Source organism: Mesitornis unicolor, unplaced genomic scaffold (assembly GCF_000695765.1).
Source record: "Mesitornis unicolor isolate BGI_N332 unplaced genomic scaffold, ASM69576v1 scaffold6237, whole genome shotgun sequence".
Lineage (NCBI taxonomy): Eukaryota > Metazoa > Chordata > Aves > Mesitornithiformes > Mesitornithidae > Mesitornis > Mesitornis unicolor.
In genome coordinates, this window is record NW_010194291.1 from 25,009 (window position 1) to 48,268 (window position 23,260).

The 23,260-nt window shown below is 42.2% G+C and overlaps 1 protein-coding gene across 2 annotated transcripts in view; it reads left to right on the forward strand.

The window, feature by feature from the left end:
- Positions 1-23,260, forward strand: part of ARVCF (armadillo repeat gene deleted in velocardiofacial syndrome) — a 98,854-nt gene that overhangs the window by 20,072 nt on the left and 55,522 nt on the right. For both annotated transcript variants that reach the window (XM_010187741.1, XM_010187742.1), the window contains 2 exons: positions 5,138-5,637; positions 13,293-13,476. In XM_010187741.1, coding sequence (XP_010186043.1) covers positions 5,138-5,637; positions 13,293-13,476 — 684 coding nt within the window. The remainder of the gene's footprint in view (positions 1-5,137; positions 5,638-13,292; positions 13,477-23,260) is intronic.

The following is a 23,260-nucleotide window of genomic DNA, read 5'->3' on the forward strand; positions in this document are numbered from 1 at the left end:
CTGCAGTGTTGTGGCTGGGTTTGGTTCTTGTTTCCTTTCACATTGAGTCTCTGCTGTAAGAGATGTTATTTTCTGCAAGAAGGATACCTGGCACTTAGTGTTCTTTTTCCTCAGCATGTGCTCTGGTTTGGTTTAAATCGGATTGCGTGATAAATAGGGGTGAGTGAGGGGCATTTGGAGTATATAATACTGATTTAATATTACTCAAACTTACTTGTGAAGATATTTATACGTCTTTAATTTCTTTAGTGCTTTTTTTTTCTTCACTTGTTAGATTGCCTTTATTAAATTAGGAGGGGTTTTATTATACTCTTCAAAAACGTTTAGTGTTATGGTGTTGGTAGGTGTTTCTATATACAGCCCTTTTCAAGAAAAGCAGGAAGTACTGAATCTCCCCACCTCAAAAAAATCGCTACTATTATTTGAATAATTTTTTAATCATTAAATTGAAGTTAACACAAATGAGTAGGAAAAAAATGGCAAGTCATAATTCATCTTATTTTATTAAATTATCTTCCGTTGAACTTCTCATCTTTGGCATCTGCAGCACCTTCCAGAGTGGGGTCGCTACAGTTTGCACTTGTATTTGTACTAGCATTTGTGGGAATTCTTTTTCCTTAAAAACTCTGGAGCAGCTCGTGCAAGTGTTACTATTCCAGACTAGACAGGGTATGAATTTTTAATGTTGACTAAATCAACAACAAAACTGTTTTCTGCTGTTAAATTTTCTATGGCAGAAGCCTGATGTAGGAGACTGAGACTATATTTAGTGACCACTTCATGGTCCAAATTATTATTACCGTATTATTACTGTATTTGTAGATAAACTTTCAGGCAGCTCTTCTGGCCTAACCCCCCATTTCAAGTGTGGCCTCACATCAGCACCCGTGCTGACATTCTTCAGGCTGGGAGATGCCCATCACTGCAGGTCAGCCCCTTTGGTGTAACGACCAACCGTGAGTGGCACACCCGGGCTTAGGCAGCGCTGAGGTGTTGTCTGCTTTGGGGAGGAGTGGAAGGACGTGTGTGGGCAGGACAGGGTGAAGCAAAACAGGTAGTCAGTGTGGAGAAGATTTGGTTTTATCTGAGGCTCCTCCTTAGAGCACATTTGATTTGAGTTTGTTGATCTTCTGGTAGCGGAAGACTGACACATGGCTGAGTTTTATTTGGCAGGTGGAAACCTGAGTCAGCTCATCCGTTAGCGGTTTTTAGGTGGTTCCAGTCAAGGTGATTTTGGTGTTTTAACCGTGTGGCCCATAACTCAGACTTGTCTCAGCAGAGGATTCGGTTGAGTTTTGAATCCTCTTGTGCATCCTCCTGTGGGGGAACAGAGGCTGGCAAAAGTAGGACCTCATTCTGCAAAGTCTTTAGATTTCCTCTTCAATGTTGGCACAAAGTTCCCTGCTGAAATCCCAAGCCTTTCTGGTCTTTTGTCATGCTGCAAACTGTGATGAATGTAACACTTGTAGAAATTGTTGAGGATTAAATGTGTAAATCCTTCACCTGTTTACTCAGATATGCCCACTTTGAAGCCACAAGGAAGACGATAAATCCACAAGCTTGCTTCCAGTTTTTGTCTGTGCTTCAGTGGTTTTGAATCAGTTCCCTGAGACAGGTGATTAGTGAGGCCCATGGCAGGGGAGGAGAGATGGGACTTCACCTGGGCCAGGCCATACTCACTCGCACCAAGAGAGGGGATCTCTGGCTGCCAAGGCAGTCATCAAAGACCTTGTGGTAGTTTGCTACCAGCATCGCTGCCTGATCAGTTATTGTGCTCCCTTGCAGATGATCTGTTTCGGTAAACTGCTTCCCTTCAACACTGTTAAGCAATGACAGAGCTGATATTTGGAGCTTCCCTTGTGAAATATTTCAGGATTCTGTTCCTTTAATTATGGTGTGGGTTGTTTTGGGTTTTGTTTTTGTTTTCTTAACCTTCTCCAGACATGATCACTGTATTTAGTCCTGTGAATCTGAATTGGTGATATTTGCCTTCACTGGGCTTTCTTGTACAGCTTTTAAGTTCACATCAGGATCTCGGAGTTTCTCGATAATGTGATGAAACCAAGGAGCTTTGTGTGTTGCAGGGGAGAGGGTACAGCATGAGGAAGATGGGCCCATCCATCTGGTTCTGTTTGGAAGGCTTTGTGGAAATAATTAAAGGCAATAATTATCTTTGTGTATTTGCATGCATGAGACGAAGAGAGAAAGGGAATTGTGCAGGTGTAGTTGAGCTGGTGTACGGTTATCTTGTGGGCAGCTCATAGGACTGAGCTGTGCTGAATTGCGAGTTCCCAAGTCAAGCAAGCAGCAGCTGTGCAGAGGGCAATCATTAAAAATAATCTTCTGCAACTTCTCATTTATGCAGTCAATAAGAATTTAACTTGAGAGTGAGAAGTGAGTTTTTGTTGTAGTTGTAATGCTGATTGTCCCAAATGTGCATATGTAAGAACAGAATTTTGGTTAAGGAGTAGTTAGGGGGTTTTGTTATTACCTCTGCCCTGTGTATATACACAAAAGTAAATCTTTACCGTGTTGTTCTTTCTTCTTGGAATGATGGAAACAGCTTTGTTCTGTAACAGTGAGTACAGCGGCTGTCAGACACCGTAAATTACTGTGTAGACCAAGTACTGAATTATACATACACAAATAACTGCATCAATAAAAGGATTTCTTCAGATTCATTCTGAGTTTTGGATACTGGCCCATTTTTATCCTTTCATCCAGTTTATGGGTTAGAACAGCAATTAAAGCAGCTTAAAGTCAGTAGAGGTGCTTTTAACATTAAAAGCGTTAATTGTACAAGACTGAGTTCGGTCTCCACCTCCGGTTGCTCCTCTCCCCAGAGTCTAGTTTAATTAGCAGTTCCTCTAGGATAACAGCAAGCTCCATTTTCTTCTTGAGTTCTAATGGCCTATACTTCCTTCAGCAGGACATCAGAGTTTGTTCACCATCAGTCAGTGCTTAAAATGAAAGTTTTTAAGAATCATTTTGTAGCAATTAAAACTACTTTGACTGAGGTAACTACAGTGCTGCCATAGCTAATCTGTCCAGGAGAAGACAGTAAGGGAGAAAGCTACTGCTGTTTAAAAGAAAAACCAAAACCAGAACCAAACCCGAGCAAAACCAACAACGAACAAAAATATACATGCAAGAAGTCAGTTTATGTTAACATCTATTAAGAGTAGTATTGAGGGGAGGGAGGGTGAAGATCAAAAATCTTCTAGACTTGAGGTTTAAAACAATGGGATTAATTGGGTTTTAGATTCAGCTCCCCAGCGAGTCACCTCAGCTCTTCGTACTTCTCAGCCGGGTTAGGGGGCTGGTGCGAGCCTTTGAGGCAAATCACAGAATCCCAGACCGTTAGGGATTGGAAGGGACCTCCAAAGCTCATCCAGTCCAATCCCCCTGCCGGAGCAGGAACACCCAGATGAGGTTACACAGGAAGGCGTCCAGGCGGGTTTTGAATGTCTGCAGAGAAGGAGACTCCACAACCTCTCTGGGCAGCCTGGGCCGGTGCTCTGTCCCCCTCACTGAGAAGAAGTTTCTTCTCCAATTGAAGTGGAACCTCCTGTGTTCCAGTTTGTGTCCGTTACCCCTTGTCCTATCATTGTTTGTCACCGAGAAGAGCCTGGCTCCATCCTCGTGACACTTGCCCTTTAAATATTTATAACCATGAATGTGAGGTCTCCCCTCAGTCTCCTCTTCTGCAAACTAAAGAGCCCCAGCTCCCTCAGCCACTCCTCATAAGGGAGATGCTCCACTCCCTCCATCATCTTTGTAGCCTGAGAGAAGATGGGTGGCAGAATTGGAAGTGTTTGTGCGAGTCCATTATTTTTAGGTGCGAGTCGCCTTATTGCTCTGAGTGCAAGTTTCAGATTTCCTTTTGTACTTCTCCTAAGGACTTCAGTATTCTCTCGTAGATGGGTGCACCACATGTGCACTGATGCTTCCCTGCACAAACCGTGCATGTTCGGGAGGATGAAGGATGTCCCTTTGAATAGGGGATCAAGTATGTCAGTGAATCTCAGAAACAAATTCTGAAGTTGTAAATGCCTTTTGATACAAATCTCGCAGAGATATTCTTTCTTTAGCAGTTAGCTGTAGGGAGTGAGTGGAGTGGAGTGGGGTTTTTTTAAAGGTTAGAGATTACAGTTGCAGTGGTGGTTGTTGAAAAAATGTCAAATACTGCTTTATTTTTTTAAAGGAATATGGACATTTGTAGTGTGAGAATGTACTCTGTTAGAGTATTTTCAACTGTGTTTATTGTCACTTTGCCCTTTGTGTGAGCTAGGACAAGTAATATCTAAACCAGGTATGTTAGCTGGTTGTGACTGACCTTACTGCAGTGAGGTGAATTCACACAGTTAATTATGGCACAACAAGATGGGTGCCATTTATTCTAGTGCTGTAAATGATCTTATGCCATCCAGGTTAGCTGCTGATTTGGAGAGGAAAGCTCAGAGTACTGGACTTGTTTTGGAAGTCCAGCAAATTACTGTGGTGTTATAAGTTGGACCTGGATCTCTTGCCTATCAGCCTCTTACCTGAATTCTGAGTGATTCTGTACAAGCTAGACGTCTATTACATGCGTGAATTCAGGACTTAGGTTTCCCATCATCTACACACGTTATTATGTGTACTGATGAGTTCAGTGTGCTTGTGTGAGCATCAACATGGAAATACAGGAACTTCTCAGAGTTGCTGAGAAGTGTTTATGGTCTCTGTGCAGGCCTTGAATGCATTTAATTAGAGTTTTGGTCTGTTGCAGAAGTAGCAGCATTAATGAAGCTCGCTGTTTCCTGCTAAATGTAATCCAGCTCTACCATAATTGTTTTGCTAAGTGACCAAAATGAAGGCAATCTGTTTGATGGCTGGCAGTTCCTGTCATCATTTCATCGCTAGCCAAACCAATACTGTGCTGTGGTCCCGTCACTGCTGAGTACTCAGCTATGGCTAATTTTCAAGTTACTACAAATAAATTATTTGAAAGTGTAAATATGCTGCCCCTAATGATGTTTGTGATATTAAAAGCTTTGCTCATAGCTGACATCTCCATACTGACTCAGAGGGTACAGAGTGTTTAAATGTGCTTTTTATTTTTTCCCTTTCTTTCTCTTGGGACTGTTGCTTCTTCCAGGGGCTACGATGACCCCATCGAGACAGAGATGGTTGAAGAGAGGATACCTTACCTTCATGGTGGCTACGCAGCACCGCTGGCACAGCCAGAGAGAGGAAGCATGGCTAGCATTGACCGTCTGGGGAAGCGCTCCCCCTCTATTGACAGCATTCGTAAGGACCCCAGGTGGAGGGACCCTGACCTCCCTGAAGTAATTGCCATGCTCAGCCACCCTATCGATCCAGTCAAGTCTAACGCCGCAGCCTACTTGCAGCACTTGTGCTACGAGAATGATAAAATCAAAAAGGACGTGAGGCATCTTAAAGGGATACCGATCTTGGTGGGCCTGCTTGATCATCCAAAGCCAGAGGTCCATCGTAAAGCCTGTGGGGCTCTCAGAAACATCTCCTATGGCAAGGATAATGAAAACAAGGTGGCTATAAAGAACTGTGATGGGATCCCTGCATTGATCAGACTGTTGCGAAAAACAAACGACATGGAAGTCAGAGAGCTAATTACAGGTCAGTGTCTGTGGTTTCTTTAATGAATTACTCTTTAGAGCAGTCTTTCCAGCTTCAGGACAGGAACAAGAGTTTCTGGACACTAGAACACTGAGGAAGAATTTAGATCCCTGGCTGCAGCTGTTTGTTTAGATGCATAATGTTTGTGGTGTGAGAAAGCCTAAGGCGAGCGTGCTCTTCAGGAGGAAATCGAGATCATCTGTGTATGCAGCACACTCTGGTTTCCCTGACTGTTGAGAGATGGATGGTGCTTCTTGGATGTAGCATGCAGTTGTATGTGCTTGAGTTACTGAAGCTTAAATGAGTTATAGCAACTTCATTGACAGGTAATTTGTAGTGTGCTTGCCCTCAGCATGTTACAATCATGAGGTAAGATACGCTAATCTAAATCTTTCCTTGTTAATCTCTTATAAAACAATCCTGCTGCCGTGTCCCCACTACGTCATATTGATAGACCAGTCAGTCTCCTCAGGAACACTTTCAGCCCCTGGTGCTGGGGGCTCTGAGGCTGTATATGAAGTTGCAGCACTTCTGGGCTAGAAAACTTGGATTTTAAGGAATGTAGAGGCCCCTGTTGAGATGCTCTGGACATGGGATTTGCTTGTTGCAATAATCGGAAAAGGGAGAATTACCTTTTGAAGTTACTGAGTTCGTGCACACTTTGCAGGGAGTTTTCAGTCACTTATTCCATTATTCAACTTGTTTTTTGTTTGAACTTAGTCTTGGACATCGTCCAAAAAGAGTAATAAAGTGTATGCCAAGTTTCAGAGTGTGTCCATTAAGTGGAAAAGGGTGGAAAAGTATGTCAGGTCTTAAACTAAGGAGAAATATATTGTTCTTCAGTCTCCTGTAACTCATGAGGAGTGATACGGATTTCCCTTTCTCTTCTCAGAAACAGCAGAGGATGTTTGGATGGAGACCAGGGCAGTTGCAATGCATTTCAGTGCCAGAACAGAGTTTTTCAGAAAGCTCCTGAGTGTGAAAATAGGTCCAGGGCTGAAAGCATTGAGCTACCTTATGGGTGTTGGATTCTCCAGGCAGACCTATGGCAAACATGGATTAAGCCATTAGAAGTGAATATCATAATTCTTGAATAGCCTCAAAAATTACAGCAGCTCTCCAAGTTTTACTTGTAATCATAATTTTCTGAGATGAACAGTGGCCTTGGATGTTCCAACTGTTCTTCCCCTGCCATTATAGGATATTTAGGAAACCAATTCTAAATATACAGTGGAGAGACTAGCAGGGGTTTTTTCCAGTCCTTTTCCAGTGAGCTGATAGAGGAGAGCTGTCAGTTTTGTCAGAAGAACCTCTAAGTAGCACGTGTTGCTTGTGCTTTGATTGCTGTCTGTGCTTTGTCTCTTAACATGGAAACTCTGTAGGTGGTATTTATATTCCATTTGTAGCACTGATTTAGTATGATGGCTGACTTAAATTTGTTATTATTTTTAAATAAAGAATATCTGTTTATCTGCTGTTCTAGTTTACTCAAAACTCATTTCTGGAGTGCTGAGAAGGAATGAATTTCTTTCTTTAGAGTCAAGAAAGAAGCCAGTCTATAATTTACTGTGAAGGAATACCATTATAATGCTAAGTGGTAATCAGTCACTATTGAGATGGCAGAAACAAACTGCACGTTTTCCCTTTTTGCTCTAAATGGCGATTGCTTTGATTTCCAGTTGATTAATTAGTTTTGGAGTTCAAATGCATTTTATTTGACAGTAGCTCCTGCTAATTCAATGTAGTATTTTTATTCCACTTTGGTTTTTGCTATTTAAAGTTCTTTATTTCCCCTCGCTGAGAAACACCAGCAATACTGAGGGCATTAACCTAAACAGATGTCCAGCGACATCTGATGTCCATTTAATCTCCACCTAACCAGGGATAATTTCATTCCACTTCTAAAATGGTATCACCAGTTCCGGTGTGAAACGTTCCAGCATCAATGTAGAAGAGAGGAGTTATTCCAGCAATGCCTCTGTGGCCGGTGCTGCTGCACTTGCAGCCGGTGTTCAAAGCCTCGGCTGATGATGTGGAACTGTCCTTTTGAAAAACGAGCTCCAAAAGTCAGCAGAGAAGAACAAGAGCCGACTGGAAGTGCAACTGGAGCATTCAGCCAGGATTGCTGCAAAAGGACTGCGTTTTGCAGCCTCAAAAATTCAGATTACAGCTGACGTTCTCGTGGTAGAAATCTTGACTTCTTGTCTGGGTACTTTTCTCCAGTGAGAACCCAGAGCCTACCTTTGCCATGAGAGTTTTTCATTCTGTCTGCAGTGAAATCTCTGGGGACTTCTTCAGCAAGGCAAAAAATGGAAGAAAAAGACAATAGCATGCAGGGTTTTCTTGTTTATTTCTTTGAACAGGCGGCAAATTTTTTTGGACCTTTTTTCTGTTTTGATATTTCTTTAACTCGATACTGGCTGCTATTCGAAGACTGAATGGTAACCATCAGCTGGTTTTCCCAGATGTGGATGAATGATAAAATAATCCTGCTTTCCAAAGAGATTTAAATAATCTAAATAAATTTAAATAGTTCAGATGTCTGAATTCAACAGCGCTTCCAGTCTTAAAGCTTTACTTCTCTGGGTGTGGGACCCTGCCTGCAGGACAGAAGGTAGATGAGAGCACACAATAAGACACATTATTTGCGGCTGGAGAGAATGCTTTCTGGCAAAAGAGAGCATCGTTCTTGTCTAATTTGAGTGTCAGTCCTTGGCTTTAGTACAGCTCCATGGCCTCTCATTAACGTGGTGATCTGACACAGCAGCCACAGCTGTCCAGAACAGTGGGAACCAGGGCAGCCAGCTGGTCTGGTCAGTGGGCTAATGGAGAGGGGAAAACAGCCACACCAGTATGTTCAAAACACCTAAGAGGGAGGTGAGGTGGCCGGGGAGCGTGAGGGAGGAATGGGACGTGTGAGGCTCGATGTGTCCGAAGTGTGTGCGCTTGACTGCATCCCAGAATACTGACATGCAGCTTTGGGAGCAAGCTGGTTATACTGACACAACACCACTGCCAGATCGGACACGTCTGTAGCTTTTTGTCTTTCAGGTAGCACTGGTTTTAGCAGAATTTGAGAACTTTTTTCCTGGGTTAGCGGCGTGTCTGTTTTACCAGATGTTCTTGATATATCTGCAAATGGCACTAAAACATGATGTCCCTCTGGGTATGACAGAGACATGAGGCTTGTAAAAATACCTTCAGAACTGAAGATACAATCGTAAAATACCACGGATCTCACTTTTATTGAAGTTTGGAGTTACAAAGTGTCTCCCATCTACTGCCCTGAGAAAAGTTTGATTTAACTGTTAGATGACTTTAGCTGTTAGATAAGTAAATAATGAGTAGAGTTGTGATGAGAAATATTCCACACAATTCTCCCTCGCATCTCTTTCTAGTCATGGAACTGTACGACTGAATTTCAGTGTGTAATTTTCTTGAAAAATGGAGAGAAATGAGGATTGAGGTGATAAGGAAGTAAATCTGTTCTGATTGGGAAAGCTGCAAAAGTTTTATCTTGAGTGATAAGGGGTTTTCTTGTGGAGGAAATGTTCCCATCAGATATGCAAGACCAAAATTCAATTACATTCTTTGAAAAGCAATCAGAAGTTGGTAGCTTTAATGAATAATTTTGTTCTTTTTGAGAACGTTGAAAGTAATTTTGTTGTTTAATGACATTGCACTGATTTTTAAGTGGTGCAGAACATGATTTTCCCGACGCTCTGTGTTGCCAAACCGGTTTTAATTGAAAAATGATTGACCTTCAGAATGTTCTGCAGAAGAAATATTTTTATCTGGTACTATAATAGAAACTTGCAGATTGATCAACTTGCTCAGAATTCACGCCTTCCGGGCGTTTATGTATGCTGATCCTGTCAGCAGATGAGACACTAACTTCTCTTTGAAGTGCCGTGCTGTCCTGAACTTTCTGATTACAGATGGCTTATCCCTCCCCTTTTCTATTAGAAAGCTCTTCAGAAGAAGGTCCCTTTTCATGCTGTATTCTGTGACACGGTAGTTGATGTTGAGGTTCACAACTCGACCACTATTTAACTTGAAGAAGCACATCTCCAGTCTTCAGGAGTTAGTGATACAAGCAAGTCTGTCAAACAGACGCGTGCAGGACCAACACGCAACAAGAAGTCCTTGATGCAGAGCACTCTATTTTCCCAAATGCTGAGTGATTTGGTGTGGACCATAGATAAAGAGTTAAACAGCTTCTTCATCTTATTTCTTGGTGACAGTGGATTTTTGCAAGTAAGCAAGCACAGCAGGAAGAGATTTCCCTGGCACGTATATGTTCTGCCGCAGTTTCTTTAGAAATATTTTCACACTTTGTGAAATTCAAGGAGGTGGAGATTTAGGAAATTATGACTGTGGCTCTAATCACTTTTAATATGCATAAATCATACAGCTGTATTTATAGCATATATACGTGTGTGTGTGTGTGTGTGTGTATTTTTGTGATGATCAGTACTTTATTGGTATGTTCTATGAAACATTTGAGAGATGGGAGGTGGGTGAGAAATTGAAAAGCTTGTGAACTTACTTTTCTTCAAAGAGGATGGAGGAAAGGCATTCTGTTTGATTTCAGTCCGTGTTGTCTGGTACCCACTCAGCGAGACTGACAGCCAAAATGTGTTTGCCCTAAATGATCTATTGTATGAATTGCATTCAGCAAAGGTTCTGGATGAGTATGTGCAAGAGATGCTTTTGTAGGGGCAGGTGGTTCTGCTGCTCTGAGTGTTGCAGTTGAATGCTGTTGAATCCCAGTTGGATTTAGTCTCTTGAAGTAACTACTGGTGAATGAGAATATAGGAGAAGAGGGAGTTTGGGGGTGATTATTACATTTCACACATTAGATTGAATATGTTGAAATCTAGACAAAAATCTGTAAGTCTTAAAGCAAGCAAAAGATTTGAGCACGGGTAAACTTCAGTACAATCCTGTAATACTTTTTGAAATTTTTTGCTGCAGATTTTGAAAATCTGCCTGATTTTTCTTAAGCAGTGAAATTTGCCTGTGTAGTTTCACTGTACAGATAACACGTTCTGTCATTCCTCCAGGAAAGGGGAAAAGGCAGAATTTCATTTCAGGAGCAAAAAAAAAAAATGTGCATTTAAGGAAAGAGCTTTTAAATACGAAGGGCTGTCAGATTTAAAACTTAGCTCTTCTGCATACAGATGATTTTAAATCTCCACATTGTTTCCAGTTGCAGTGTTTTGTAGTTTCAAAAGAACAGAAGTGCATGATCCTTACGACCACTGCACTGGGTCCCTCGGTTGATGCCATCTTTTCCTAACAGTGTTTTCTTGACCACTGCAAATACCGAATGCACCATTTGTGATCCTGTGAGGGAACCCTGTCATAACCCTCCAGAACCAGCGTGTTCTGCCCCCACTGTTTGCAGTTTCAATCTAGGTTTGCTCCAGAGATGATTATCCTCCGTAATTTCCTGGAATTTATCCATCTCGTTCAGGGCTGGATGTTCGGATTTTGCATTTGAATTTTGAAGTACTGAGCCAGCAATACATTTAGGGATTTAATTGTAATTATTATTTTTATATCAGTGGCTCAGATACGGTTAGGCAATTGGTGTGCAATAACTAAGGAAAGATCGTCTAGTGAAGTGTTAAAAATTAATTGGGTAGTTTATATGGCAGTTTTTATAGTCTTATTATAAATATTGACTTGCATTTTTATATTGCGTGATGTATGTTTTTGAACCAATTTGTTATGAGAAGTAAAAGCATTCTTCCACAGCCAAATGGAGCCAGTTAGTATTTTCTGCTTGGTTTTGCTGGTTTTTTTCTTATTGTCCATTGTTTGGTGTTTTGCAGTGACAAAGGGAGATTTATTGTAATGGGTACAGAGAAAATTAATTCATACTTCACCTATCCAGTCTTGTTTGAAAGCTAAAAAAGTAGGTTATAAGATTCTCATACAGTGTGTTGTCTGTGAACGGCAAGGGAAATAGGCCAAAAAAGCAGTATTTTTGTATGGTTTTAGAAAAAATACTGAAAGAAACAGTCTGGTGTTCAGTCTGCCTCAGAGTTTCTTTATTAATTAATGTGGTCTCCTAAGTCTGAGCAGATGCCTGGGTTTTGTAAAGAGCACTTTGAATAGGAAACACCGTGGCATTTGACTTCTGAGGCTCTGCTAATCATGAGCGTTTGGGGTTATCGAGGAGTGCCACTCACTACTCAGATGGAGGTGAAATTCCGTCCTGACCTGGTACCTGTCATGACCCCATGTGGATAATGCTGTGATATTAAAATCGGACTTTTGGCATTTGACGCATCTCCCTTGTAGCGGTGAAAGCTTGAGCGTGAAGGCGAGTTCGCACAAGACGGCTGGGGGTAGGTGTGGGGCGCTGGTGGCTCTCTGGAGCGCTGCCTCATTGCTCAGCTCGCTTCCGCGTGCGTTCTGTACGTTGGCAGAGTCCAGCAAGTCCATGTGTGCGTTCGACTGTGACACACGAGTAATAGATCCAAAAGCTTTTTCCAGTCTTTTGTCAAGGTTGAAAATGGTAGGTTTTAAAACGTGGAATGATTGAAAAGGACCAAAGCAAAGGGTTGCACATTTATTGTTCTTTAGTGGGTTTTTTTAGATATGTATACTCAGAGGTGAGGATCTACAACTTGCACTGTAATGTGCGCAAATGCACAGCTTTAGTAAGACAGGTTAATGCTGTATCTGGTTAGGAAAGATTCCCTGTGTGTTCTGGGGAATCTGGCTGTTCTGTTTGGTCTGCCTGAAGTTTTGCGTCTTCGCACTTTTGCTTGGAGATGAAAAACGTGCATCTGCCCCTCTCCAAGCATTGTTACGGGTAATTCTCAGATGTTACCAGGCTGAGCCTATGCAGCAATTATCTCTGAAGTGATTGTCCTGTTTTAGTCCTAGCCTAATGAGCAGTCACTGTCAGGACACTGATGCAGGTCAGCTGGGAAGTTGTATCGCTTACCTGACTGGGTATTTTTACAGCTGTAGGGCTGTTCTGATCTGTTGTTCTGATGTTTGACTTGTGTCTGCTTTGGCTCATAATTGAGGTAAAAATGGAAACAAAGACAAGTTTCGGTTTTTTACTTCTTCAAGGAATCAGATGCTTGTGGTACCAGGTGTGAACACAGGTACTGCCTGTGACAGGAAAATGTGAAAGTAAATAATAGAGAGGAGTCTTGAATGAAATATTGTCCTGTGCAGAGGATAAGCATAAGATCAATGATCCTCCATAAATTCATCCCTGTTTATAAGACTTGCTCAATGTACTTGTCTGTTGCACTGGATGAATTTTTACTTTTTGAGGCATAGCTCGACTTAAAAGTGTAACAAAATTTGTATATAGCAGAAAAATCCTAATAATCTCCAATAGCACATCACACTTCTGTACTCTGCTGTAGGACTTGATGACTTGAACAAAACCTGTCGTGATAAAAGTGCTTCCATGCTTTTGGAAATGTTTCTGTTGCAGTGACTGTAGATTTTCCTGAAGCTATGTGCTAGTGTGGCGTCTCATCGCGTGATTTCACTTTTTCATTTGGTTTTATGATTTCACCTTCTAGCGTTTCTATGTGAATCTAGCGATTCTATTTAATCTACAGTTTTGAAATAGTTAATATTCTCTTGTTATTTAATTGCCATTGTTTTTCTTCCAGGCACCCTGTGGAACCTGTCCTCCTATGAACCCCTGAAGATGGTCATCATCAACCATGGTCTGCAGACGCTTACCAACGAGGTGATTATACCCCATTCCGGTTGGGAGAGCGAGCCGAATGAGGACTCCAAACCTCGGGATGCTGAATGGACAACTGTCTTCAAGAACACTTCTGGTTGCTTACGGTAGGGCAGAACTGTGGAGTATTAACCTGTTGGCTACGTCCTGTGTTTAGTATTTCGTTAAAATTAATTTGATTTGAAATAAAATATCGTATATCTTCCATTTTTGTGGAGATATCCCCATTTCAGTGACCACTGTAGCAGTGCTTGGAGGTTGTTTGCTTGCCATGGACTCTCTTGTTGTAGGATTTATCAGTGTAGGTCTGACCAGTGGGGTCAGCATGAAGAGTAGGTCTTTTATCCAGATTAGGGAGGGTGGATCTATACAGGGCAGTGCATAATACAATGAGTGACCCAGGTAAGGTTAACTGCCAAGCTGAGTCCAAAAAGGAAGGCACACTTTCATTTGGCTGCTGTGCTGTGATCAGTGGGCTGTTTGTACGAATTCTGAGTACCTTCTCTGCTTTCCTTGATGGTGGTGTTTTTATTTGTTTGAAAATCGTTGCTTTCAAGCAACTTTCTTCTTGGTTTCAGGCATTTTTTTTGCAGATGCTGGGGTTTCATGGTATTTCATGGAATTGCACTGAGCCTGAAACATGCATCCAGTTTCAGCCACAAACAGTCTTGTAGACATACACCTATTTTAACCTTAAGTGACTAAGGACCTGTGGTAAATTAATTAAGAAGCTGAACTAGTGACCATTTTAGAATCTATTTCTAATATTCCTTGCAAAGGAATCTTTTCTGGTTAGAAATTGTATTTGAATTTCTGAGAGCACCTTGAGAGACCGCATCTGGAATATTGTGTTCAGTTCTGGGCCCCTCAGTTCAAGAAGGACAGGGAACTGCTGGAGAGAGTCCAGCGTAGGGCTACAAAGATGATGGAGGGAGTGGAGCATCTCCCTTCTGAGGAGCGGCTGAGGGAGCTGGGGCTCTTTAGTTTGCAGAAGAGGAGACTGAGGGGAGACCTCATTCATGTTTATAAATATTTAAAGGGTGAGTGTCACAAGGATGGACACTTAAATTTGAGAAGAAACTTCTTCTCAGTGAGGGTAACAGAGCCCTGGCCCAGGCTGCCCAGAGAGGTTGTGGAGTCTCCTTCTCTGCAGACATTCAAAACCCGCCTGGACGCCTTCCTGTGTAACCTCATCTGGGTGTTCCTGCTCCGGCAGGGGGATTGGACTGGGTGAGCTTTTGAGGTCCCTTCCAAGCCCTAACGGTCTGGGATTCTGTGAATACTGGCTTAGAAACCTGGGTCAGGAGAGGTCCTAATGCAGTCTGAAAAAGCTGAAGAACCAAAGTTCCTTAAACATACTCTCTTTAATTTTGCCTTTTACTTTTTGAGATAAAATAGTGCAGATGCTCTGTTAGATTCTTCAGCTTCGTGATGAAGTCAGTTACTTTGAACAAATAATAAAAATTTGGCATCACACCTTCTGTTGCTCTGAAGTATACTTCTGTCAGAGTTCTACTGATTAATGCACCTTCAGAAGCTGGTTCATTTCTGTTTCTTGGGCTTGTGGTCTCTAAATTGCAGTAACTGTTCCCCTGAGTAACTTCACAAATGAAGAAAGTAATGAAAAGTGTTCTGAAAGGGCCCATTACTGAAATTATTTGCAGTCCCACTGGAAGCTAAGGTCCTTTAAGTGGGCTGCAGACATCATAGGCTTTTATTTACTAGTGTCTCATTTTCTAATGGTCTTCTGCAAGAGGACGTTAGTCATGGTGGGGAATAAGAGGATTATCTGAATGAATATGAGATTCTCCAGTGAGTGTAGACAATAAATTGATCATTAGTAGACTGATCTAATCCACATCATAAATGTGTATTAGCATGTGCAGTGCCCTGATCCACTTGAACTTCCACTGCATTCCAGGATGGCTTTGGGGATTTTTGTTCTTGTTCGTTGGTTGTTGGGTTTTTTAATTTTGAAGGTATTGGTTTTACAGGACATGCAGAAGCTTGTGCCACTTTGGAAATTGTATTCTTAAGGCTAATGAAGAGGAGCGTGGAGCATAGCAGAACTGGGACACATTAGTTAGAGAATTTGATCTTTTGGCAATTAAAAGTGTTCCCAATGCACTTCAAATGCATCAGGGCAGCAGCCACTGAATGGTGGTGACTGCTTCCATTGTTCAAGGAGGGGAAAGTATTTGTCCTTTCATCTGTAGTCTCTGCTGCCATAGTCATGTAGGACTATGTGCTTCCTTGTTTTTGAACATTTGAAGCTTCAGTCAGATGTGGGGCAAAGAGATTTCATGCTTGACAGTAGTTGCTTAAGGTAAATGGAGACATGATGGCAGCTTAGCAGGGAAAGGTAATCTGCAGAAGGTAGTTTGTCCACGTCTCTCTGTTGTGCCATGGAGAGAACAAGCCCTTGCATAGGAAGAGGGGAGAACTGTTGCTGTCTCCTTCGTTCTTGAAGTGAGATGAAGTGAGTCCAGGACAACAGACAGAGCTGCAGCAGTGGGTGAGATACGAGATGTGTTTCAGTTGATCATACTTCTTGTTACAATGTCGGTGGTATCACATACCTTTTATAGAGCACTTCCAGATTTAGGGATAAAAATGGACATATCAAAAGAAATTAGCATACTTGTTGGAAAGTTAACACCAGCAGAGAACAAATTGTTGCAGCCATCTGTCGGACAGACATCAGTGTTTAAAAACCCCTTTGCCTACTCTTCTCTTGTTGACACAGTGGGTGATCCTAGAAATTCAGTTTTCCATGCAATTTCCATTGCAGACTACAAACTGTTTACCAATTTGGTATTTAATTGGGAGATTAGTGCTCCTGATGGCTTGCCAGCCTCCTCCGTCCTCTTTGGAAGTGAGCCTCAGGTGTGTGCTGCGTTGTCTTCCAGAACAACCGAGAGTAGCTTCAAACTTCTGAGATTTCACATGTCCTTGCAGTTTAGATACCTAAGCAAAAGACAGGCGTTATGCATGCAGGACAGCACTCATTTCAGTATCATTTTCTCAGTTAATGAAGTTTATCAACAGATGTGGGCGAGTTTGTTTCAAACTCAGCGATCCACAGTGTGAACTGCCAGTTAATTATTTGCCCTTTTTTTTTACACTGCTTTCTCATCTTCACTTTGTTCTTAATCTAGATCTCTCTTTTGATGACGTGGAAACACTTATTTAAAAAGAATTGAAAATAAGTAATTTAAACAAAAAACAGCAACAAATCAACAAACAAACCCCAAAAAACCCCAACCACTTCCTTGCCTTTACCTCTCCTTCACATCCTGATCCATCCCGTTTTCCTTTCCAGTCCTGTCCTGACAACAATACCCTTTCTCCCCCCTGTGTAATTCATCTCTCTCCCCCCTTCCTCTGAAAGTTCAGGTGCTGGTGTATGTCTCGGTCTGAGTAGGGCAGGGCGAGTTGTATATCCTACATGGTTAACTTGGCCTGCATGTGCGTAAGGGTGGTTTCACATGTTAGCAGTGCAGGTAAGCCTCGTGCTGCAGGTGTATGGAGGATGGAAGTTTGCTTTAGCAGGGGTCGGTAATTTGGGCCAATACCCTAGCAGACATCTGTACCTGCACCAGAGTTGCTTTTCCTGGGAATCAACTTTGCAAGGTCAGAGGCATGATCTGTGCACTCCTTTGCCCGTGACCCAAAGCTGAGGTAGGTTACTGGCTTTGTATAGCCCTGATTTCTGCCCACTTGCTGAAGTAACAAAAGTCCATCTGTGATGCTTGATGTTGATTTTTAGCCTGTATGGCCAGAGGACTTGTGCTCAGGAATGGATCTGTCCAAGCTGGTATTTGAGAAAGTCCTGTGCATTACACCGAGTGATGTTGAACTTGGTCATTTACAAGCTGGAAATCAGAGACACTGTCAAGTTTGTTGTCATGAAGAAAGCCACTCAAATTCTGTCTGTTCTGCCATGAGTTAAATTGCTCTGGGATTGCCTGTGATACTTAGCGATGTCCACAGCTAACTGACTGTGTACATAGCCAGTAAGAATCAAAGAAAGAAAAGGCAAACCTGGTTAATTGTTGTTTATTTTAAGGACTCCTTCTAAAGCCAAGCCTTCTCCCATGACTCTGGCTGTTGTGGGGATCTTTTGAATCCTGATATCATCTGGAACATAATGAGTGGGTTCTGTGTGCCATCGCGCTCTATACTTGACTTGCCAAAATCTCTCTTCAAATAAGTGTTTTGGGAATCCTGTATTCCCCTTTGCAAAATAAAGACTTGGCAGCGCAGCCGATTTGCAAACTATGATCTGATAATGAATTTTATTGCATGCTTTTTCTGTAGTCTTTACCAAAAACCACTGAAGTTTTCAGAAGCTACTGCAGGTGTTGATAATTTCATGTCCATTCTTGTCCTGAGATCAGGAAAAAGATGTTTCCTCTACATTGCTGTGTTTTGTTGCTAGGGGCAGACCCAATACGATGAATGGATCTGCAATATCGATAATAATTTTACTACATAAAATGGTCATGAGCCTTGTGATAGGTGCTACCTTGGGTGTAATTTTGTAAAATAAAGGTATTCTTATATTCCCTTGAACCTGTTGAGAGAAATAGGTATGGTGGAAATCTGGAAAGGAGCACTAAAAAACAAAGCAAAGATTTATTTATTGACATTAAATGGATTTATGCTTGTGGAAAGGTAGGACTGAGGAAGAAGTAAGAAAGACATTTGCTGGGAGAATTATTAAATATGCACAGATGCTCCTTTCTTCCATTTGGAGTACGCGTTTCATGTATTCACACTGTATTTTATTCTATTGGGTGTGTGGAGAATGTCTCTTCTAGTTATTATCTTATTTTTTTTCTTTAAACCTCTAAATCCCTACTGGAGTTTGCAATCCAGAAGCATTAGTTTTTAAATTGTACTTGCTTCCAATTTAAATAATGTCATGATTTGGGGCATCTTAATAAGACAGTTCTGTGATCCTTCCTACGACTTTGACCCAGACGTAAGGGGCTGTAGGAGAAGAGCACACGTTGAATTCATTGTGGGACTGATGGAGCGGAGGCAGCCTCAGATGCACCCGGGCAGTGCCAGAGACCTTCGCTGTGCCTCCGTGTTTCTCCTACGGTGCTTCCCTGCTTTAGAGGGGAGCTGCCACATCTGGGGGTCAGAGCGCGCTGCTGCAGCCACGTTATCCTTTTTGTTTTCTGTGTAGATATCTGCCAGGATTCCTAGTTCTCTGGAAGCAGCAAGGATTTTAATGGTTTAAAAATGAAATTCATTCTGGGCCTAATTGCTGTTTTCTGCCTAATTGCTTTTAATTCTCCCTTGGATTTTTTCACTTCTAAGAGGACACAGTAGAACTTAGTTCCTAAATTGCCAACTTTCTAGCTTGATTCCTGTGCTAAACTGACCTGCTGTCAACAAATGTTAAATGAATTAATTTGCATAGCAAACAGATGCAAAGTGCTCCTTTTTCCACCGTACCATCTGTAGTTGCAGCGTTTCCTGTCAATTCTCCAAGTACACAGAAATTCGCATTCACAAATAGCCTCAGGGTTCAGAGGCCTGGCTGTGACTGTACAAACACAAACAAAATGCACCCGCTTGACTTTCACTGAAAAGATGTATTCTTCAGATCGAAATTGCACATTAACAGCTTGTCCAACATCAGTTCCTGAGAAGAGAAGGGACAACCTGGTGGCTAAAGCTGTAACAAGAGACTTGAGAAGTATGGATTTAATTGCTGTTCTGCTACTATGCTGACATAATTACGGGCAAGATTAATGGTATAAACCTTTCTGTGGTGTAATTTTTAATAGTCCTATCTCTTTCTGGTTTTGGTGAGATGCAGGCTCCTGAGTGCCTGAGTGGATCTGGACTTTAGTCACCAATCCTCACTTTCCTGTCTTTTTCATGGCATTGGCACCTCTGTCCTTACCTTCCCCTGAAGTTGGTAAATACCAGTAGTTCAAGGATTTTTGAAGTCCTAGAGATAACAGTTGGGAATAAGCACCTCCTGTAGGTATAAATTAAAGAGTTTGGTCCCATAGAATAGAGTTAGGTCCAACACCGAAGAGTTATGGTAAGCATGACGTATGATGTTTGAAGGCATGAGGTAAAGACTCAGTAGATTCAGAGCCAAACATATACTCCACCAGGATGAGAAATGATGTATGAGTAACTGCAGGCTCCTGTTACTTGTCTGTACTTCAGAAGAAAGAGGCCTGCAGGAGCTTGGTGGTAAATCATTAATACTTAGGCTGTGCCAAATACAGTTTTTGTGTGAGAATGTTATCAGCCTTTTTCAGAGGAAGGCAGAGACCATTAAGGTACATGCATGTACATCTTGTCCTGCAGGTGTCATTTGCAGTGCTTGCCCATACATAACACTGCTTTGTGGTAGTGGACTGGTTCCTCAAGTGCTGATGTCTTTATATACTTGTGAATATATGCACGCAAACACCTACAGCACGCGCTGCTCGTAGCAGGAGTGTGCGCCTGTGAGGCTTATGGAGGTAAAGGTTTGTCAAACAGAATCTGTGGTCTTGTTTTGGCAGAAAAGTTCTCTCTTTGCACCTTGGAAATGACTGTGTGAGTGTCTCGGTGATACTGGTGTGTATATTTTTTCTTCCCATCTCTGCAGGCTCAATCTGAGGAAAGAAAAGGAGAAAGGCTGTCGAAGCCAGGTGCTTATGCCCTCCTTTCTTATTAATGATTAATGTTTGGCTTTCCTCTGAAGAGAAGTGCTTGGGAATTAGAGCTTTCAAAGCGAATTACCTTCAAGCTCTATCCATCTTTAAGTCCTGCAGGCATGATAACAGTATGTGGTGACAGTCACATAATATTTGTCCTACCTGCACACTCTCATACTTGAGGCAGCCTTCATCTCCAACTGACTGAAGTAAGAAGGCACTTAAGTGCAAATCTTTGACCTGGAAGTGCTGTCTAGTGAAGAGCAGGGCGCAGGAGGTTGAAGCTCAGGTGATGCTGCCGCAGTGCTGCCAGCCAAGCTGCCCTTGGTGTCGAGGGAACTTTGCTTATTGAAGCATGGCAGGACAGAGAAGATACGTAAAAGTGAGTGTTCAGGTGCCAGCTTTTATTTTCTCTCTTTTATCAGCAGCAAATTAGTAACTGAGCTCCAAGAATCTAGCATTAGTACAGAGCTCTGCTTGTAGCAGCTACGTTTCTCTCCCACTCCAAAATGCATTTCCTTTTAATCAGCGTGCTCCCCTGTCACAGGTCAAGTAGTCCTTTTGTGTGCTTTTGCAGGGCAGTTATTTAACCAAGGGGGCCTGGTCAGGACTTCTTGGAAAGCTTAGTGCTTCCCTATCCCACCCAGAGGAGATGAGGACGGGTGCTTTCAGATGTCCAAACACACTGGGTGGGTGAGTGGAGACTGGTGCTCTCTTACAGTTTTCATACTGGGTACAGCCTTTGGGAGATGGCTGCTGCGAAACTGGAGCTGATAGTGCTGTCGGTGTTTAGTTGTGCAACAGGTACTTTTGAACTGGACTTTAAGCACAGGAATAGTTTTAGAAAGATATAAAAAGCGAACAGAAATTTGCCCGTGAATCTTCACTTTAGCAGCAGCATGCAGCGTGGAAAACGGAGAAGCTTATCTGTCCAACCCAGACTGGAAAAAAACCAACTCAAATTAAAAACCCACACAATGGAGAGGAGTCAGCGAAGGCAGTTTCTTAATTAGCTTACTGATACTGTGCAGGATCACAGCATATGGCTGTCCTGGGGCTTATATGATGAGCAGAGCGTTTAATTCGTGCTAGTGAGGAGCTGTTAGGGTTCCTCCTGACAGTTCCTGATGTTTTGCTTGTAATATAAATAAATTATGCATAGATTTTAGCAGCAGAGACATAACCTAGTTACATGCAACCTTAATGCTTTACAATCAAATCTGAAGTATAAATTTAAAGTTGTGCACTTGCTTATTGCCTTCTGTCATTACTTAGGAATGAATCTAGGTCCTTTCTCCCTTGGCTGTCGGTGAAGGGAATCTGCAAAAACGTCTGTCGCTGTGGTGGGATGAAGAGCAAGACTGAAGCACAGCTCACTGCAGTCAATGTAATGGACATAGTTTGCTTTGGAGGGCATGTGAGCCACAATTCTCTATTAGAATAATGCTGCCTCTTTTCCTATTTTTGAGGTTCTTTGCACACTGCAGCAAGTATATGTGGTAAAGCCAGCAGAGCCCTTTAGCCTTTCCTCCAGGCAGAGACTGGGATAATTTGGAAGCCAAGTAGCTGCTGAGGAGCATGGAATTCTTGTGTAGTGCATTTCTGAATCGTTTTGCATTACAGGAGAGCGAGCTAAGGCCCTCCAAGTAGGTCATGCTGGAGGTAACCAGTCAGGATTTTACTGAAAAGGCATTACATGATGTTTTCAATATAGAAAGCTACAAATAACCAAGGATGGACCTGGTATTTATGTCTTGTTAAACTGTGCTGCTGGGTGTTGCAGGGAGCTCTTACAGACACTGCTGACATAAATATGAGACATGGGACAGTGTGCTTTGTAGATCTCTTGTTCAGTGCCAGTGTTCCTGGAGCACAGACTAAGCTTGTGAAGTCCTTTTTCAAGGTTGCCCTTTGGTATGTCCTCTTGAGCATTTGACCAGCTAAACAAAACAAATCCCTTTATTCAAAGGATTTTACATGCAAGGCAACCTGGGCTGCTCTGCTGCTTCTCTCTTGGGTGTAGCTGGTAAGTGGATGCTGAAGTGGAGCAGAAATCTCCAGTGGGATCTCCTGTCCAGATCTGATGCACCTTTTCTCAGTTGAACAGCTGCTCCCTACCTAGTGTCACCATCAGCAGAGCTCCCCTGTCTTTCTGTTCACTTCATTTGGACTTTGGCTTCTTCCAATTTTCTTTACCATATTTTCTGCTTGATTTCTGATTCAGGTTTCTGCTCCCAAACTCCCCTGTGTTGTAGGGGGCTCTTTGACCATTGCTGCCTGGATCAGCCTGTCTTTGTGTCACAGGCAGCTTCTTTCTTTTTCTCTCTTATTTTCAGAACAATGAACTTAATACAAACTAAACTTTCTGGTATTTCATGTGAACTGAAGTATGGAATTCATTCTGTTTCTGCATGAAGTGATGGAATTATTTGAAAATGTTGTATATTTCTCCTTTGGGACATTCGGTACCTGGAAGTATACTTGGAAATAGAGTACATTTACTACAACTATTATTTCTCAATCTCCTTTGTCTGACATCCAAATAAGAATTTCTTAATAGTGAAGCAAAGTGTAGGTGTGATAGGGTGTTTTTATAGCAAGGGTTCTGACTGTCAGAGTAGGTGGATAGAGTAACTAATATATTTAAATTAGACTTGTAAGAACCATGTAGTGTTTTATCAGCTGAAGTATATAAAACTCGGTGTCTGGACAGTGAAGCCTCAGTGATGGTGTTAGGCACGGTCTGGTGAGGTGTATGGTACCACCTGTCAGCTCCACCACGGCATTGCCGCAGCTCAGCCCGCTTGTAAAATGCTGCTTGCTCGACCCATCAGGAAACCCCCGTTGTTTGTAGCACTCCTGCCTGTAATCATCGCTGCCTCTTCTTCAGCAGTGCTGAGGCAGACTGTATAGGAGCCATAGTTACTTTTTAGCCACGTTACTTTTTAGTCTGGCAATACAGAAATAGCTATTAGAAAGTTGTTCACAAGGTTAAAAAGTAGGATTCATTTGGGCAAGCTGAGGCCCTGCAGCGTGCATGAAGAGGCTTCAGCTCTCCTCTGTGCTTCTTCTAGAGAAAGGTGGAAATGTTACTAGGAGGATGTCTTCAAAATTTCCAGTTCAGCTTTCTATTTATATAAAAAACAAAGGCCACAGTCTGTTGTCTTTGTCTCCAGCTGGGTCTCTAAACAAAGTGCTTTTTACACCTGCTGAA